Raw genomic sequence first — 20,577 nt, forward strand, 5'->3', positions numbered from 1 at the left:
GTACCGGGGGGGTGGGCATGGCTGGGAGCAGCGCCCAGAGCCGAGGTACCAATCGTCAAGCCGCGAGGGTTGGGGGGAGGATGGAGGGTTCCAGTCCAACCCAACGCTCACAGTGGCCCGGGAAAGCATGTCAGCCTGGGCAGGCTGGCTCAAGGACGGGAGTCCGGTCAGCTCTCTGATGCATCTGACGCCTGAAAGCTATCTGATGCATCGCCAATGTCGTCGTCCAAACCTTGCTCCAGGGATGAGGCAAACTGGCCGTGAAGCGAGCCGCTGTCATCTCAAGCGCAGATGGAAGCAAACGAGCTTGTCGGGGAGGGGGTTTGTGGGGGTGTTCCCGGTGAAACGGAGTCCGCTGCCATCCCCAAATCACCTCCATCGCCAGCTGGGTCGTCCTCAATCCCGTGGGAAGAAGGAGGAAAGCAGGTTCGTTTTGAGAAAGGACGCTCAACGCTCGCTTGTGTATGTTGCTCTTTTACCAGAAAAAAACTCTTTTTGAGGAATCAACTCTTTTAGGAGAGAAGCGCTGTCGAAGCGCCCAGGGACAGAGTCTGCACAGCACGCAGAGAGGAGAAAGCCGTTGGAATGCGCCGTCAGATCCAACAAAAAGCTCTCTTGCAGAGGTTGGTGAAGCAGTTGTGACACACAGCTCGCTGATCACACAACCGTTCGGCTCCGAAGAAAATATCTGTTTGACAGACGCTCACCCGCTCCCCTTTATACCCGTATGTCTGGGGGCGGGGCTTGCAAATTCTGTCTGCTAATTTGACATTGTCCTTTTCTCAAGTTCAGAAGTACACAAGGCTCTCAGAAGAGACCCCTTGTGTCACTACTATCGACACAACGTTGAGTGAGTGACAGAAGGCGAACATGATTGTACTTATCATGTTTCATGAGGGCACTGACCGCAATACCATAAAGTATTGCGAATGATGTCATTGAATAAAAAACTATGGGGATATTTTAAACTATTTGAAATGGGTAAAGGATGGGCAAGGAGGAGGCGGGAACTGGCAGAACAGTCAAAGTAAACTTTAATGATATAAACCCATCTTAAAATAACATAAAAAGCATAGACGCACACACACACAGACAGCGGCCGTGTCTCTCTCTCTCTCTCTCTCTCTCACATACTCCATCTCGAACTGGCACCCCCGGTTTGCCTTTATCCCCCTCCCAGCTCATTACGTGACCTCTCAGCACAAGCCGTGCACCCTCACAGCCCGGCCATGCTCTCCTCCTTGTCACAATATTGATTGTAGGCGTTTGATTATAAGTTTAGAACAATTATTTTACGTTTATTGCATAATATCCCAGTATTTATATAAGTAATTAGTTTAAGGGTAAAGGGAGACTGACTTGATTACATCATTCACAGTGCGTCATGGGAGCGTGCGGTCGCTCAGAGCCACGCTTTGCGAGTTTTGTTGGATGCGGGTCTCTGATTGGTAGATCTTTCTCTGCTGTTCCATGGATAATGTAGTTGTTAAAAATGAATTCTGCTATCAAACACAATTTTTTAAAACAGAAGTTGAGATAATGCAGACGGATGGCTTCAACTGAAGCATATACCATTGATGAACAACCTCGGAGCTCATGGTAGGTCTTTCCTCAAAGGTTCTCATTGAAAATCAATGGCTATGGGATAAATGAATGGCATTTTAACTTCCAGAACCAGACTGCTCTATTGGAACAGCATTTCCGTCAGGAGTGCACTGATGTCTTAAAATGCTGCCTCTGTAGGATGCTCACTAGGTTTCTGAACAGACCCTTTGTGTGCACAGATTTTGTGTGGGCCTAGTCATGGGTCAGATATAGTGTGGATGAAAATTACAGTGGTAATAAATGTAAATTTATTCAGTCAGATTTATATACAAAATTGTTCAAAAATATCAGTCAAAACCTTTCTTTCAGGGATGTCCTAAATTAGAAAATCAATTAAAAAAAAGCAAATAATGTTAATCATTTTTTTTTTTTTTTTTTAGGATATGGATTAGCCCAAAGTAATTACTTCATAATTAGCCTTATAAAAAACAATACAAGATGGTATGATGCAATTTAGTTTTTGGAAAAACAAGAGAAGGAGGGAGCAAGGGCAATTACAGGTCATATTTACCAGATTTACAAAGATAAAGACACAATTCAAACATTTTAAATAGAAGAATAAAAGGAGAGAACGACAGACAGGCAGACAGAAAGAGAGATGAAGAGAAAGAGAGAGAGAGAGAGAGAGAGAGAGAGAGAGAGAGAGAGAGAGAGAAAAGAAAGATGAGGGAAGGAAGTACTTGATGACAAAGACCTTGGCGATAGCTCTGCCCAGATTTTCACAGCTGAATGGCATGCCAGGCATTTGCCTTGATTGTTCTTCCTGGTTGTAGCTGGGTTGGCGTGAGTCTCAGGCCAGATAAACATCTATTATTTTTAGTGCTGAAATGCCTCAAGGGAACTGGTATCCTGCTCAAGAAACATAAAAAAAAAAAGAAAACAGTAATATTTGAATGTAAAAGATGCTTCATTGACGGTTTGATTGTAATAGTAAAAGATTTCATTTTGACATCATTCACACCAGCTTTATGAAACCATTTATGAAAAAGCTAATTAAATTGAGCTAATCTGACAGGCGTGCATTGCATGTTTTCATTATGACTGTTGCTTGTGAAATTGTAATATATGACCCCAATGGCATCTTGAGTTAAAAGCAAGACAGATGACAGAATTGCGACGTCAAGCCTTTAATGTTGACTGGAGGATATGAGTCATGATTAACAGCGTTGACTGGACATTTTACTTTGCGTTCTGACATCCTCATTGTCATGAGAAATAGAAATGCTTAAAAAATAAACTGGAATATCTGGAACCTGTTTTGGCTCGGCGAAAGAAGGAATTTGTGACCTGTCCCTTGCTCTTATTGGTTCCTTAAAAACTGTAAATTTTACCCTATGATGAAAACCTTTTTTAAATTCTTGAAATTTGCCTTTAATAACAAAACTGTGTAAAAAAAATAAAAAGAAATTTATAAAAAAGAGGTGTGCATCCAGCTTAAAGGAACAGTTTAAACAAAAATGTAATTAAAACATTGCAAGGTCTCGCGTGAACACACATGTTTCTATGAACAAGCTTCTATTATCAAGCTTTGCTTTTATAATACTTTTGGATCATTTTTTAAGCTTTAAAGTAAGGGACTATCCACTTGTATTGAATTTTCATTGTATTGAAAAAAAACTATTTTGGGGAGTAACTAAAAGTTGCCATGCTACTAACTTCAAAAGTAGCAGCTCTAATAACTGCATTTTGAAGTAGTGTGACAGTAGCTATGCTTTTTTAACAATAGTGTAAATTTTCCAGTAATGAGCTACATTGTTTAACAAGCAGTAGTGTAGCAACACAAAATGCTAAATTTGTCACACTGTACATGTAGCAATGTAGCATAGTAATCAAACACGCTCACCTAAACCGTCCTCTCGATCGTGTAGCTGAGAAATCTAAATAATATTAGAAAATCAATTCACAATAAACAGTTCACTTGTATTAATCACCGGGAACCCCAATTCATGTTTGTGAGTTCAGAGGTCCAGACATATTATGTAAATGAACTAGTTCACAAAAATAAGTCCCTGTACAAGCCTTAAAAGGACTTTGTCTAATTTTTCTAAAGCAAGAAAATAAGTTAATTGATGTTGTTTATGACAATATTTCAATTTTTTTATAAAGTAGGATGTTGGATTAGCTTATACAGTATAGTGTAAATATATATTGTATGTTCAGTGTGCAGTGTAGGGTAGCTTGACTTTAGTTGAACTACTTAAATATATGTGTAGCTTGGGACATTATAGTTTTAAAGTAGCTTTCCCAACACTAGAAAAGAAGGCCCCAGTACAAAACTTGTGCTCTGCATAAGAAAGAAAGTCACGTGGATTTGAATAGACATGAAGGTGTGTATATTATGACATAAATGTCTTAGAGTGATCATTGTGTAGTTTGATTAAATATGATTGTAAATTGTGTATGAAAATAAATAATTAATTAATTGTATTTAGAACCCCAGTGAGCAAGCCAAAGGCAACCATGGCAAGGAACACAAGGTGTACTTTTTTATTAATGACTAATGTCTTGATCTGGATTAATTGCAGAAATTCACATAGATGCATTGTCCTTTGTTAATTGGCTGATAAATGTAACAAACTCAGACTGGAGGTTGGGTTAGCATTCATTTTGCAGAAGAGTTTAATGAACACATCCAAATCAGCAATCACAAACATAGTAGGCAATACAGGCAGAGGTTAGCAATCACTCCAAATTATGAAACATAGCAAGATAACAATGGGTAAATGCTTGGAAAGGCAGGTAAACTGGCAATACTTCGCAATATTGAGTGAGTGTGCATGGCTTATATACATAATAGACAGAAAGTGACATGGCAGGAACTGATGTGGCAGGAAACAGGAAGTGACAGTGTTCAGTACTCAGGTGAGGGCTCCCTCTGGTGGACAGGAGGCCGCTCAGATGTTACAGAATCCCCCTTCTACAAACACCTCTTGGTGTTCTATTCCTGGGGCATCCCCTTGGTCTAGGTGCAGGGTGATTGGGCTGTGTTAGATTGAAATCCTGGGTCAATGAGGGTTCTAAGATGTCTCTGGCGGCTACCCATGATCTCTCCTCTGGTCCATATCACTCCCAGTCCACCAAATATTGCAACTGGCCCCCTTGTCGTCTTGAGTCCATGATCTCTCTGACCAGGTATGCTGGAGTTCCATCAATCTCCAAAGGTGTTGGAGGATCCATTTCCAGAGTTCCAGGGCCAGATGAGGATGGACCAGTTTTAACAATGACACAAGAAAGGAAGAAGAGATGCGGTAGTTAGTAGGAAGCTCTAGTCTATAGGTCAAAGGATTTATTTTTCTTATGAGGCGAAATGAACCTACATACCTGGGTCTGAGCTTCCTGCAGGGTAGCTGCAATCGAAGATCCCTTGTAGATAACCAGACTCTCTGGCCTGGCTGGTAGTTGGGGTGGGGCTCCTCCTACGGTTGGCATGAATACGTTGAGCCCGGATGGCACATTGAAGCCTGACATGAGCGCTCTCCCACACCTCTCACTTCTCCTGACCTAATCATCTACAGCTGGCACCGAAGGTTCACCTGACCAAGGGAACATGGGTGGTTGGTAGCCCAGATCACATTGGAATGGTGCGAGTCCTGTGGAGGAATGGGTGAGTGAATTCTGAGCATATTTGGCCCATGGAAGAAAGTCACAAAATTGTTCCTGTTCACGGCTGCAGTAAGATCTGAGAAAGCAGATCTTCTCAATCATTAACCTGATTTAATCTCTCCACCTGTCCGTAGGTAGCCTGAGGTGAGACTGAGGTTAATGTCTAGATGTTTGCACAAATCTTTCCATACTCGTGAAGTGAATCGGGGGCCCCGGTCTGACACAATGTCCTCTGGCAGACCATAGATCCTGAATACGTGGTGAAACAAGGCCTTTGCAGTTTCCATGGCTATAGGGAGCCCTTTAAGGAGAATTAGACGACATGATTTAGAATCTGTCTATAATAAACAGAATAGTGGTGTAACCGTTGGAACTAGGGAGATCGGTGATGAAATCCACAGAGAGATGAGACCAGGTTCTTTGTGGAATGGGAAGTGGTTCAAGCAGTCCAGTGGGGTGTTCCCTAGCAGTCCAGTGGGGTGTTTGATTGTGCACAAATGGAACAAGACTTGACAAAGTTAGTGACATCTTGAATTAAACTTGGCCACCAGAATGAGTTACTCACCAGCCTATGGACCCACTAGGTGATACGTTGTCTGAGAGTTCGTGGTACATATTGTTTGGTAGGAGGGCATGCCATAGGGATGGGGTCTGTTTGTTGCTCCCGTTGGATTTTTTCCATAATGTCCCACCGGATGGGGGTGACAATGACTGCTGGTGGTAGAATGGAGTCTGGGTGATAAGGGCCATGTGAAGGGTCATACCTTCTGGAGAGTGCGTCTGCTTTACTGTTTCTTTACAGGGACCAGCGTGCCTTTCTAGGACTCAGACGTTTAGCACTCTTAATGTATTCAAGATTCTTATGGTCTGTGATTACCTGAAATGGGTGGAACGCCCCCTCTAGCCAGTGTCGCCACACTTCTAACACTGCTTTGATGGACAGAAGCTCCTTGTTGCCCACATCATAGTTCCATTCTGCACTGGTCAGTTTCCTAGAAAAGGAAGCACAAGGATACATTCTGCCTGGTGTGCCGTGCCTTTGTGAGAGTACATCTCCTATCCCACAGTCAGAAGCATCAACTTCTATGATGAATGGTAAATTAGGGATGGATGTTTGAGAATAGTAGCTGTTGTGAACGTGGTCTTGAGCTTTTCAAAGGCTATTTGCGTTGAGTTAGTCCATTGCAACTTCTTGGGTTTACCTTTCAGGAGAGAAGTTAACAGAGCTGTGGTGATGCTGTAGTTTTTTTAGTGGGTGTTTTATCCGCTCTCCCCATGCTCACTGAAATTAGAGACAGGTGTTAGACATAATTTGGCTCAGGTGTAAGTGCCCTTACCAGTTCCCTCTCTCCGGATGGTCACTTGACCACACCTCCGCTGGCACAGTATCCTAGGAACGTAGTACTGGTGGTGTGAAAATCATATTTCTCAGCTTTTACATAAAGTTGGTTCTTCTGTAGGTGAATTAGTACAGTCTTAACCTGTTAAATGTGCTGTGATTTAGTTTGTGAGTAGATAAGGGTGTCGTCAATGTAGGCGATGACACACTGGTTTAAGAGATCAGGGAAAAGCTCATTGATGAAATACTGGAATGCTGCTGGTGAGTTGGTAAGGCTGTAGGCATGACCTGATAATTATAGTGCCCTCTTGTGGTGAGAAAGGCTGTCTTCCATTCATCTCCTTCCCTGATTTGGATGAGGTTATATGCGCTTCGGAGGTCTAATTTTGTGAAAATTCGAGCCTCACTTAGTTGTTTTTGGGCTGAAGGAACTAATGTAAGAGGATCTGATCTATATTTGACTGTCACTGAGTTGAGGCCACGGTAAACAATGCAAGGTCTGAGGCCACCATCTTTCTTCTCCAGAAAGAAGAATCCTGCTGCTACAGGGGATGTGGAAGGGAGTATGATGCCTGAAGATAATGCCTCTTCAACTTAATTTTCCATAGCCTGAGTTTCTGGAATTGACAGTGGGTATACCTTACTTCTAGGAGGAGCTGCATTTGGCAGGAGTTCAATGGCGTAGTCCCAGGGATGATGAGGGGGTAGTTGGGCCGCTTTATCTTTATTGAATACCTCAGAAAATTCTGCATACTCCACAGGAATCTTGGTTTTCCCGTGAACATCAGGGCTTTCTACGCAGGTAGAAAGACATGGCATTGTGATTTCAGACAGGAAACAGAACTGCTGATAATAATCTGACCACATGATGAGCTCACCTTTTGCCCAAGAGATATTGGGGTTATGTACTGCTAACATGGGTGTCCTAGGATGATCTGGTTCTTAGGGGAGGATATCACATATAATGAAACAATTTCAACATGAAAGAGACCAATTCGTAGAGTCAATGGTACGGTTTGTTGTGTGATGTCTGTTCCTATGAGTTTGTTGTTGACGGCTGTTATGTTGATGGTAGGTATGCATGGAAGGGTAGGTATCTTCTACGAATTTACTAAAATATGCTGACCTGTAGCTACATACACTATCATTCTATGCACCGCAAAATACCTTTACATTTGTATTCTTCCACTTTCGCTCCATTTTCTGAGCTGCTCTCTTGAGAGCATGAGTGTGATCATTGTACCATGGTGCAGGGCTTTTTTCTTTAATTTTCTTTAATCGAAGTGGGGCGACACCATCAAGAGTGCAAGAAATGTATATAGTATGAATATTTTCTGTTATTATATCAAGCTCTTCTAAACTTTTTGTCTTTCTGAGTATGTGAGACAATTCTGGAAGATTATTAGTGAAGCTATCTTTAGTTGTCAAAAGAATAGTTCTACCTGAACAATAGCATGGTGTAGATGAGTGACATTAGCTGATCGCAGCAAACAAGAGACGAGGTAATGATCTGAGATGTCATCACTCTGTAGTAGAATTCTATGGTATCAACATATGACAGAATTAAATCTAGCATTTCATTATGGCGATGAGTTGGGTGAAACATTCCTTTAATAAGAAGTTGTTACTAAGCAAACAAGCTCTATCAACCATCGGTCTGACTTTCTTAAAATAATCTGAGCACAGCATGATTGACAAAGCTGCAGATAGTCTTGTGACTAAATTCTTGACCGTTGACTACATTTGTGACTTTCTTTGAACATGTTACATCAAGATAATACAGAAAGAGATCAACATATATATCTCAGAACAGGTCTTTCCAGATAGGGCAACTATTGTATGGGTGAGATTGTGAACAAGACATGGGACATCATAAGGCATGTCATCAACAACCCTATTCAGATGTGACTGTGTAGTATAAATTTGTTTTTACTCATTTTTATAAAAAAAAAAAAAAAAATCGATTTATTCTATTTATACTGTTTCTTATATTTATTTAAAATACTTCAGTGACCATTTATTTCAACACTAACATACAAAATAATTTTGATAAAAAGTGCTGTTTTATATGCTTATCATATTAAGCATAACCTCAAACTGGCACCAGTTATCAGGTCACTGTTGAAAATGTTGTGGACAGCAAGGATTATTTAATGCATTAGGTATCATGAACAAACAATTATCTATGTATTTATAGCATTTATTCATCTTGGGTTGTATTAATTTTTAAATATACTACTGTGACAAGGAGGAGGGCAGCACCGGGCCATGACTATGCAATCGGGCTAATCAGCCAAGGAGAGGGATAAAGGCAGCCAGGTGCGGCAGTTTGGTAGAGAGAGAGCCACACGCAGCTGCCATGTGTGTGTTTTTGTTTTGTGTTTTTTTGTTGAAGTTTACTTAAAATATTACTTTGACTGTTCAGCCGGTTCCTGTCTCCTCCTTGCCCATTTTAAACTCTGTTACAACTTCAGTTTATTTTAAGTTCATGTAAATTAATATCATAAGGCATTAACTACTGTTACTACAACCTTTAATTTTAAGGATATTTATGTAGAAATTAACATTAAACAAAATGGTAAAACTTTACAATAAGTTGTATTTGTTAATATTAATTAACTACATTAGAAAACATAATCAAACAATGAACAACACTTTTACAACATTTATCGTTCTTGATTTAATGTTAATTTTGACATACATTTTTTAAATAAATATTTAAGTTTTAAAATAAAGCTATATATGTTAAAATTTGTTAATGCTTAATGAAATTGCATGAACAGACAATGTACAATTACATTCTCATAAATTTACATCAACAAAGATTAATAAATGCTGTTAGAATTATTGTTCATTGTGTGCTAATGATACCTAATGCATTTACACATTTTAACCAGTAAAACCTTATTGTAAACTGTTACCAACTAAATTCATATATATTGTAAAATAATTGTTCATTGTTAGTTTATTTAATACATTTGTTAATAACTATGTTCATTAATATTAACATTTACAATTTTATCATAATTAAAGATATTACAATATAAATATTAACTTTTCAATTTTTTTAATTATAAAAAATTCCTTGTTTGCTTTGGTATATTCATTTTACCAACACACTGCATAATAAATACTGTTTGTGATGTAATGTAACTAACTTCAGATATTACATTTATACTTATTTTGTTAATATTTGTGATAATTAGTCATGCATTATTATATCTATTCTGACTTAATCACCACTTCCGAAGTGTGACAAGCCCAATGAAAAGTGTTTTACACTTGTTGATTGTGTATTTGTTGAGTGTGTGTGTGTGTGTGTGTGTGTGTGTGTGTGTATGTGTGAGCGTGTATTTATCACTTTGTGGGGACCAAATGTCCCCATAAGGATAGTAAAACCCGAAATTTTTGACCTTGTGGGGACATTTTGTCGGTCCCCATGAGGAAAACAGCTTATAAATCATACTAAATTATGTTTTTTGAAAATGTAAAAATGCAGAAAGTTTTCTGTGAGGGTTAGGTTTAGGGGTAGGGTTAGGTTTAGGGGATAGAATATAAAGTTTGTACAGTATAAAAACCATTATGTCTATGGAAAGTCCCCATAAAACATGGAAACACAACATGTGTGTGTGTGTGTGTGTGTGTGTGTGTGTGTGTGTGTGTGTGTGTGTGTGTGTGTGTGAACTGTTTGAGTGAGGCACTCTTTACAACTCCACCCCTTGGATGAAGTGTGACTTCAACTACAGCACGCTGAATGCTCCTTCAACTCCAAAAGACCAAGTGAGTGCGAAAGAGAGCGGTTGAGTGAGTGAGAGGCAGAGAGATAAAGAGAGAGAGGGGGATTAGCAAAGAGGGAGGGTGCTGTTGACTTGTCTGGTCCTAGCAGCAGTGTCACTGCTCCTTTGAGCTTTTGGCAGTAGAGGTACCTCCACTCACCCGCTCCACACACACACTCGCCAGTGACAATCTGCGCCTGAATCTCAACTTCAGTGGACTGCTGCAACAGGATGAGTGCTTATCCGCCTTTCCTCTGGTGGTTTCGGGAGCTGATCTGAACGTTTTTCTCCTCGTCTCTCTAGAACCAATTTTAACTTAAAATAAAAGGGACTTTTTTTCAACATCTGCAGCTGAGCTGTGTGGAATATTACAGATTTGCTGCAGCGCTTCAAAGCTACTGGACAAATAAGTTGAATATAGAGGTTTTGAAGGATGACTGAATGAACAGTGACAAGGGATCATTGATGCTGTTGTACAAGATTTGGAGATACGGTGGTATAAAATGCAAGCTGAAATGCATAATCTTCATGGTATCTCAATTGGTTCTAGAAAGTATCTAGACGCATCTAAAGCCTAACTATGTGTCTCTTTGCTGATGCTTGCTTCTGAAAGATTGCATGCCTTGATTTGTGGCATATTTGAGTACTTAAAAATGGCAACTCTGACCAACAGCACTGTAACCAATCTATCCAACAATGGGACACAAAACAGTGAACTAGATCCAGCGTGCAGCTCATTATTGGTGGTTGTCATGGTGATCATCATCACGACTATAGTCATAGGTAACCTTCTGGTGATCATTGCGATAGCCCGCACTTCCCAGCTGCAAACTACGACGAACATCTTCATCATGTCGTTGGCATGCGCTGACCTCATTATGGGAGTTCTGGTGGTGCCACTGGGCGCCACAATAGTTGTAATGGGCAACTGGAAACTGAGTAAGACTTTGTGTGAGTTATGGACATCAGTTGATGTACTATGTGTGACTGCAAGTATAGAGACCCTTTGCGTTATTGCAGTGGATCGGTATATCGCAATCACCCGTCCACTGCGACATAAAGTGCTTCTGAATAAGTGCAGGGCTCGAATTATTGTCTTTGTTGTGTGGGTGGTCTCTGCTCTAATCTCCTTCGTCCCCATTATGGACAAGAAATGGCAATTAGATGATGAAAAAGCAAAAGAGTGCTCCAATGACCCCATGTGCTGTGATTTTGTAACAAACATGTACTACGCAATTACATCTTCAGTTGTTTCATTCTACGTCCCACTACTCATTATGATTTTCGTTTATGCTCGGGTCTTTCTCATTGCCACACGACAGGTACAGTTGATTGACAAGAATCGTTTGAGGTTCCAAAATGAATGCATGGGCAATCAGGTACAACCACCAATCCATGGCAACAACAACTTCCCTTGCAATAACGTTGGAGGTTCAGTGTCAAGGAGGAAAAGTTCTCGCAGACGACCCTCGAGATTAACTGTTATCAAGGAGCACAAGGCCCTAAAGACACTGGGCATCATCATGGGCATCTTCACACTATGTTGGTTGCCTTTCTTTGTGGCAAACATCATCAACGTCTTCAATCGAGATATGCCACGTAAGGACATTTTCCGATTATTAAACTGGTTAGGCTACATTAATTCTGGCCTCAACCCCATCATCTACTGTCGAAGCCCAGAGTTCCGTGCAGCCTTCAAGCATCTTCTTTGCTGTCCCTGGATTCCATCACTAAGAATGAACTTCCTCTACAAGGAGCTTCGGACTCGATGTCCTTGTTTTCTGGGATCTGCAGAGCCAGGATTGCCTGGATCTTTCCAGAAGCCCCTCACATTGTCAGGGACGATACCTGGGGAGGGAAGTGTGGGGAGCAGCCAGAGCAGCTACAGGAGCGAGGAGCTGTTGCCGGGACCCCCGCATTCCAACGGCAGCACAATCTTCAGCGAATTCTCCGAGCCCGAGACTGAATTGTGAGTATTTCTCTCTTTTTAATAAAACTAACTAGATCAGAGAATGTAGTCTTAATTATCAGGAGTAGTTTTAATTAACCTGCTAAAAAAAAGAAGCTTAAACTAGCCTTAGCTGATTTGCTGGTATTGGCTGGTCTCCCAGCCTGGTCATGCTGGTGTGGTTGCTAGTTTTAGAGGGGTTTTGTCAGCTGCCCTTACAAATATCAGGAGTTCATGGCAAATTTGCAGCAAACTCGCCATTGATTATTTTCACATGCAAATGAGCTTTGCGGCAAACTTGCAGGAAATTGTCCATTGTTGCCAAAGGTTTGCTGCAGGTTCGCCACTACTGGTGAAGAGCTGCAAACTTCTGTATAACATTTGCATCGAATCACAATGTCATTTGCATGTGAAAATAATGAGTGGCAAATGTGTGGCAAGTTTGTGAGAACTATAGATTTTTTGTAAGTGTTGTCAGGATGGGAGATCAGATGGCTGCCAAGCTAACCCACCTGAAGACCAGCTTAGCCTGACTGGGAGACCATCTAGACCAGTTTAAACCAGCTAAGACCAGAAAATTACTTTATTTTATTTGTGCAAGATTGAAAATTCAAACATTTTCAATATTTTATATGAAATGTCAATGTATGTAAATGTCAATTTCACTGAATCAGTGCTATGTCAGGAGGGTCAGTTTGCTCAATATCACATGTAAGCTGAGTTTCAAACCTGCTGCATTCAGGTGATCTAAAGTTCTGAATAAGTTTTCAGTTTTCAAGTTTTCTCCCACAGAGCTGGCTTTTCCCAGCTCTGTGGGAGTGTATAGTCTGTCACGTTTGAGTTGGGCAGTGTTGAAGTTGTCTCAGATTGCAAAAAGATTGAATTCTACAAAATGTAATACAAAAATGTATAAGTTGTTGTGGTATGTAATTCACAGTGGAATGTAAAAAAAAAAGCCAGGTGAAGTTTGTGTAGAGAAAAAAAAATACAAGGCTTAAGCACATAATCACTTGTGTTTACAACTGTAAAATACATAAATGCGGTCGAGCATGCCTTTGAGTGCCAGTCAAACCTCACAGAGTTGAAGGATTCTTTGAGAGCTAGAGGAATATTAATTATTCTTAGGCAAAACTGGCATGATGGAGAGTTTATGCTCCGCTTTGGACATTTTGGCAGGATCTGCCATAGCTTCAAAAAAGTATGACACAAAATGTATGCTATGTCAGCAGCAACGGAACAGAACACAATGTCTGATACGAAAGAGAAACTATGTGCTCCAAATCTCTCAACATCTATTAAATACCCAAAAGTACTAACCACCTCAAATAACACAAACTATGAGAGGACATTTAAATTACAGAATAAAAGAACAGTTGAGTTAAAATCATCTTTCTGAAAAAAATAAAATAAAATCTCATATCTTTTAAAAGTACTTCAGAAGTGGAAAAACTGAAACTGCACGTGAAACCATATGAAAAATATTTCACACGATTAAAAAATGGCCTAGTGAGTATGCAACACTGCCGTCACAAAATCTATCCATAGCACAAGAGGCTCTGTGCAATATATTTTGAGTGCAACATTGAAAAACAGATGCAAGAATTACATTCCCAAGAAAGAAAATACAATTGACAGAAAGATCAAGAAACTGTCCAATCAGAAATGTATCCAGAAAAGGTGGTAATCATTTAGAGTGTCTTTAAAATAAAATGCCAGAGGTCAGTTGTGGTCTTGATAATGTAATTGTTTTTCAGTTGAATAAACTTCTACAATACAGGAACAAAATACTTAGAAATAACAAATGCACTACATATGTTTTAGTGTAGCATACTTCCTAACAAAAAAACACTTTTAAGAATGATTTTAAAGTTAAGAGTTTATTGTCATATGTACAAGAAACAGTGTTACACAGTACAATAAAATTCTCACTCTGTGAATCCTCCCAGCAACCTCATACATACTTTAAACAGGACAGGGAGGACAAAAAAAAAAAAAAACACAACAACAATAATAATTTAAAAAACATAAATTACAAATACTGTACAAGAGAAAGTGTATATGTGCATTGTAAACATGGAGATGGTAATGTGCAAAGGCCTGCGGAGGTCTCAATAGTGGTCCATAATGTTGTTACATTCATAAATATGTGTGTAGGCAGGGTGGGGTTAATGTATATTAGTTTATGAAGAATCTGTTAAAGGTTCGAATGTTTATACTCTGTATATAGAGCCTTTTCAGGAAAGACGTTTCTTAGAAGTGGGACACACTTGACTATCGCGGTTCAGGGTTTACAGAAGCTGTTACGGGAGGGCTGGGTGGGCAAGCCCAGGAGATATTACCTACCCACAATGAGGTGGAAACACTGCGCTCACATACGCGTTTTGCATTAACACACACAGTCGTGCACACCAGACACCAGAGGAGACGCAAAAACACAGGAATGTACTGAGCTTTGGAGAAATAAAAAGAGAATATTATCAATGCAACTGGCATCCTACTTTCATCAAAATAACTACATGCTGTTGAAGATAATTATACACTTCATTGGTTCACTACATCCACTTTGTGAACAAAAAAATCTAGTTTGTTCCATTCACAATGTGTCACTGATTTAAACATAAAACCAAATAAGCACTGAATTGTAACACTTTCACCTAACATTAAAGCTAACAAGACAGCCCATGAAAAGTAGCTGGACATTTAAGCCACACTTCAAATAAAATGTATGAATGTCTTTGCATGGTATAAAAAATATCAAACCAAAAATATATCAATAATTACAAAAATGTCAAAGAAAACTAAAGATCTGAGATAAGGTCCAGCATAATTTGTTTGCAGATGACATTTTGTTCATTTGAGGCAATGGAGTTCAAACATCTTAAATGCAGCTTAAAGGAACATTCCGGGTTCAATATAAGTTAAGCTCAACTGACAACATTTTGTGCATAATATTGATTACCACAAAAATTTGTTTTGTCTTGTCCCTCCTTTTCTTAAAAAAATAAATAAATAAAAGCAAAAATCTGGGTTACAGTACAATGGAAGTGAATGGGGGCCACTTTTTGAACATTAAAATATTTACATTTTCAAAAGTTTTGCCACAAGACATACACAATATGTGTGTAAACATGATTTTAGTGTGATAAAATTACTTTTTACATGTACAATCCTACATGTATAATTTTATTTCTGTGTAAAGTTATAACCAATTTTACAACTTTGTTGCTATGACGATGTAATGTCAACAAACCCTAAACCCCTAAAACGACTGTAAAAAATTAATTTGTAACAATTTTACAGCTGAAATTATACACGTTTTTTAACAGAATAATTAATGTAAGTGCTTTTATAAAACAAAATTCTGGAGGGGGTGTGTGTGTGGGGGGGGGGGTGTTCCTTTCAACTTGTATTGAACCCGGAACATTACTTTAAGGGTCCAAAACATTCCAAATACTTTTGGGGTCACTGTAGATTTTAATTATTGTGTGCAAGTCTAAAATGATGTCAGTGTACCTGAGGGCATAAAAAATGACACGCTGCTAGGAATCTGTTTGAAAGTTTACCCCAAATGTCTCGTTTTCCTTTTTTGCAAATGCTGAAGCAATTTATCTAAAGTTGGTTCATTTTTTAATCACTCTACAACAAGTCGTACTTTACCTGTAATCGAAGTAGATCAAAGTCTGAAGTATATATAAATGAACCGAAAGTCATTTAAATGGTAAATGGTCTGCACTTATATTGTGCTTTTTTTAACCTTAAAGGTTACCAAAGCGCTTTACACTGTGTCCCAATCACCCATTCAAACACACTCATACACCAATGGCGGTAGAGCTGCCATGCAAGGCGCTGGAGTCGTGTGGGCCGGAAATCGAACCACCAACCCTACGATTAGTGAACAACCTGCTCTACCACCTGAGCCACAGCTGCCCCTGTGTATTTTAGTATTTAGTACAAAGCTAAACTTTCATGGACATGGACTACAAATTAATGCAAGGGATCAGATTTGTAGAGACCAACAGGAATAAAATGGGGTGAAAGAAGCAACTTCATGTTTTTTTTGTTTTTTTTCCTGGATCATTCTGTAAGCCAATTAAATCCCCAAACGCTTAAAGCAGTGAGTTCACTGGTGTCACGTAGCCCATTTCAACAAACAATCACATTATTTAGTGTATAGCTCAGCAGCTCTGGGCCCACTTTCGAGTACATTGAGTACAATTTCATCAGCCTTGTGATGTCTGTGAAGCCCTTTTACGTAAACTGTGTATTTCAAGTTTTGCACACCATGACCATGAATTTTATTACAAACGGGACAACTCAAACATTACGTCCAGCACAGTGTACAATGACGGCACTGCTTTGATTGCAAACTAAGATGTGCCATGAGTATTTTTAGTGTGCTGTATTATGAAAGTTGTCCTTGTCAACATAAATCAAATAATGACAGATGGGCGATAATGATGGTGTGTTTTATTTAACGGGAACAGGAAGTCAACATTTTGCTGTTCTGTGCTGTTAATGGGCACATTTTGTGTTGCTGGCAGAAACAAGTAAATGAAGACACAATGATTGCTTTGTGGTTTGCTGGGAGAACAGTGCATTGATAAAGGAGGGTAACGTTGTCTATGTGTATTTATTAACTCAGTGTCTGGAGAGGGAACTTTGGAAAATACATGTTACTGCAAAATATGATGACTATATTTTAAGGTTTTTTATAGCACATTTCATTACATGACAATGTTTATATACTTGCCTATATGAGCAATTAAAATATGTTTGTTACTGTAAAATGTACTGATAATAACACTGGTGGTACAATTGAAGGTCACATGATAACTTAAAGTTCATAAAAATTTGCCAGCAACTGTGGCTAATAATACTGAATCAAAGACAGTGCACATTGTTACCAACACAAAGATACAAATCATCAGGGTAACACATGATTCTAATATAATGCAGTAAATATCAAAGTGTCAACTTAAAATGTAAAACAATTCAGTGACTACTATCAAAAATAAGTAAAAACTATTTTATACAAAATCTATTCAAATTTCAAGGTTCGGGCAGGGATATTTGGGTTACCGATACTTAACCCAGAACCTCCCTTCTAAAAAGCAAAACATTATACAGTTAAATTACATGAAATGCATTATATGTAATGCAATTTTACCACATATGGTAAGCTTATTAACAGTTAACCTACAAGTTAGTCTACCAGGTTTTAACTATAGCATTTTTATATACTTTTTCAGTTAAATTACGAAATAAATAAATGACTAAATAAATAAAGCAATATGGATTTTGGCATATATCATATACAGTAGCTGCTGTATAAGCTAAATATGGATTGGTTGTTGCCTGTTGATTTGTTGCCACTGCTAAATCTCATTTGAGTCATATGCGTGAGAACAAGGTGGTTTCGGCAGTGTTGTTGGTGAGTTTTTAGGGCCCCTCTGTAGCTTCTCCAACACCCCCAACAGCTGATAAACTTTATCACCCAAACGCAACACTTCCGCCTCTGTGGAAAAGCTGTTTACCACCTAAACAGAGTGAGCACATCAATAACTAATGCTTATAGGATCCTTGAAGTTAAGGAAAAAATGTAAATTTTCTGCATGTAAATAAGTGATTACATATTTTGACAGGTGTTTCTTATACCCCTGACTTGAGGCATTTCAAAAACATGGACTTTATGCAAAAATATTTGGTTTGTGTTTATTCTCGGCAAATATCAAAGGTCAGTAAACATAGACATGAATGCAGAATCTACTCCTCTAATACATTTGCATACTATAGTCAAGGACCGTTTTGATTGGAGAATGTCCAATTTGTATTTCACTGTCAATTGGCCAAATGCAATAAATTGTCTTCACCTATTCAAGCAAACTGCAATTTAGATGGACACATCAAAAGTAGATTTTTTAATGTGAAAATAATCAAATTAGTTAATGTAGATGGAGAACAAACAGGGCAAGCATTATCTACATCATTACACAAGTCTACAGGGCCCTTTTTGCATTACTCAATGGGATTACAATGTCCTAGCTTAAAAATGAACAGGTTTATAGGATTCCAAATTGGAACTGCTTTATATGGATATTCTGGCAATATGGGCAAGCATGGAAATTTGCATTCCCTACATTCACATAGTGTATTTTGCAATATAACATTGTACAAATTAGGATGTCAGTTCCACCTGATTATGAAAAATAATTTGCAAAACGAGCTGTTACTGTCTGGCACCTGCATGCACATTTTCCTGGAGCTGGACTTTACAAACAGGTGTTTTAATCACTGAATAGGTTTATGGGTTCGAGCACAATACAGCTGACAAGCCGAGGCCAGTATACTAGCTTATCTGCTCCAATCACCTTCATTGCTGTAGAAGTGGGGCACCATGTTTCTACATATCAGAGAATTATCACCACCATCAGCTACTGGTTTCGGTCTCTAGCTACTGTTGATCTTCACAAAAAAGGGTGGCTAAGATTGGCTCTTGATTGATAAATAACAGAGTGCCGCAACAGGTTTCGGTAAGAGATCTCAAATCAAGGAGCGGCAGAATAGAGGGAGCTTTCTATTTTTCCTCTGTTCCATTGAATTTATTAGAGTTATACACATTCTACATATAAAATTGTACAGTTGATGCTGATAATTGTGCCAGTTTTGGATGCAGCTTTTCAGCGCAAAACACTGTCTCTAATCAATATCACATATATATATATATATACAGTATATATATATATATGTGATATTGATTAGAGACAGTGTTTTATCTCTAAATATATATACTGTATATATATATATATATATATATATATATATATATATATTATGACATGAATTAAACTTTAATTAATTAATTTACCTCTTTATTTTCATGTAAAATGTTTATGACCAAAGAAGGTGCTTTAGGTAACCTTACTAAAATAAAATGGCATATCAAACAGAAATGTATAAACACACTTCAACTGTTGATGCTGCTGCCATTTATTTATTTTTTTATTACATGACGTCAATTCTAGGATTGAGCATTTTTAAGTCATTTGTAGTCAAGTGCTCTAACCAACAAAAAATGACTAATCGTTTACTTAAAATGTAAGTAAAAAATAACAAGAATGGATTTTACGGCACTTGCGTAAAATATATATTTAGTTTTATTCAAAAACATTACCAAGAATGATTTTAAAATAAGATAAATTCAACAAACTATGCTTATCATTTGGAAAACAAAGAACAGTATGCATTAATAATAATAATAATAATAATAATAATAAAGATTTAAAAGTAACAGTAGAAAAACAACAGAGAGCATATCCATGCGCCCGACTATTTTTAATAGTTGACTAGTTGGTGCAGAACAAAAACTCAAATAGTTTATTACTCGTGCACAGCCCTAGTCATTTCTTTCATAGAATTCATAGTTTACAACTTGTAAATAAGAGTTCTACAAAGACATGAACGGTTGTCAGTCAGAATCTCATAATTACGGAAAGTCCGACATTTGTCCTAAAAAGAAAAACAACACACTTCTATGTAAATTAGGCTAATTATAGATTGCACCTTATTCTCAGCGCAATGTTCTTGCTAAAATTATCATTCTGCTATTACCGCCAGCGGAAAGCAGATGGTAGAATTTTATTTAAAAGAAATGTTTGTGTATTTTTTTCTGTCAATCATAGTAGCAGTAATTAATCAAATAATGGTCAGTAAGTGGAGAGCAGGATTTAACTGGGCATATATCCAGACATGCGGTGTATAAAGAGCTGATTCAGGTGTCTGGATCGCAGTGGTGGAGCGATGTAGCACAAATCCAGTGAAGTATGCTAGATCAAGCTAGACTGCTGTGTCATCCACAAACTAGCACTCAGAACAGTCTGGAGTTGAAGAGCAGCGTTATGCAAATTAGGTTCAGCTATAATTGTGTTTATTATTATGTTTGCAATGCTACCTGATCTGCATAACTCATTTAGTGAATGGGGTGCTAAAACAACACATACAGCAGGTGCAAATAAACATAGTTAATTCTTAATTCCCCAGAATATGTTTAGATGGTCTTTGATTTCAAAATGGCATCCCGATATGGCCCTCTAAACATGTGCATTGAGCCATATGTTGTACATCAGAAAATGCATCCCTTCAAATGATTGCTCTGTCATTTTCAGGGGAATAAGTGAGAGAGGGGAGAGCAAGTGAAAGAATGAGAAATAAAGTGCAGACAGAGTAAGCAATAAGGTAATTCTCTGCAACAGGATATGAACTCAATATGGAAAAGAGCTCCTTTTCAGTCATGATATAGAACAAATCAG

At 38.4% G+C, this 20,577-nt stretch overlaps 1 protein-coding gene across 1 annotated transcript in view; it reads left to right on the top strand.

The window, feature by feature from the left end:
• Positions 1-9,995: 9,995 nt before the first annotated feature.
• The window catches only part of LOC127630617 (beta-1 adrenergic receptor-like), a 39,561-nt gene continuing 28,979 nt past the window's right edge, over positions 9,996-20,577 (top strand). The window contains exon 1 of the mRNA XM_052108238.1: positions 9,996-12,292. Coding sequence (XP_051964198.1) covers positions 10,920-12,292 — 1,373 coding nt within the window. The 5' untranslated portion in view covers positions 9,996-10,919. The remainder of the gene's footprint in view (positions 12,293-20,577) is intronic.

This window comes from Xyrauchen texanus, chromosome 37 (genome assembly GCF_025860055.1).
Source record: "Xyrauchen texanus isolate HMW12.3.18 chromosome 37, RBS_HiC_50CHRs, whole genome shotgun sequence".
Classification (NCBI taxonomy): domain Eukaryota; kingdom Metazoa; phylum Chordata; class Actinopteri; order Cypriniformes; family Catostomidae; genus Xyrauchen; species Xyrauchen texanus.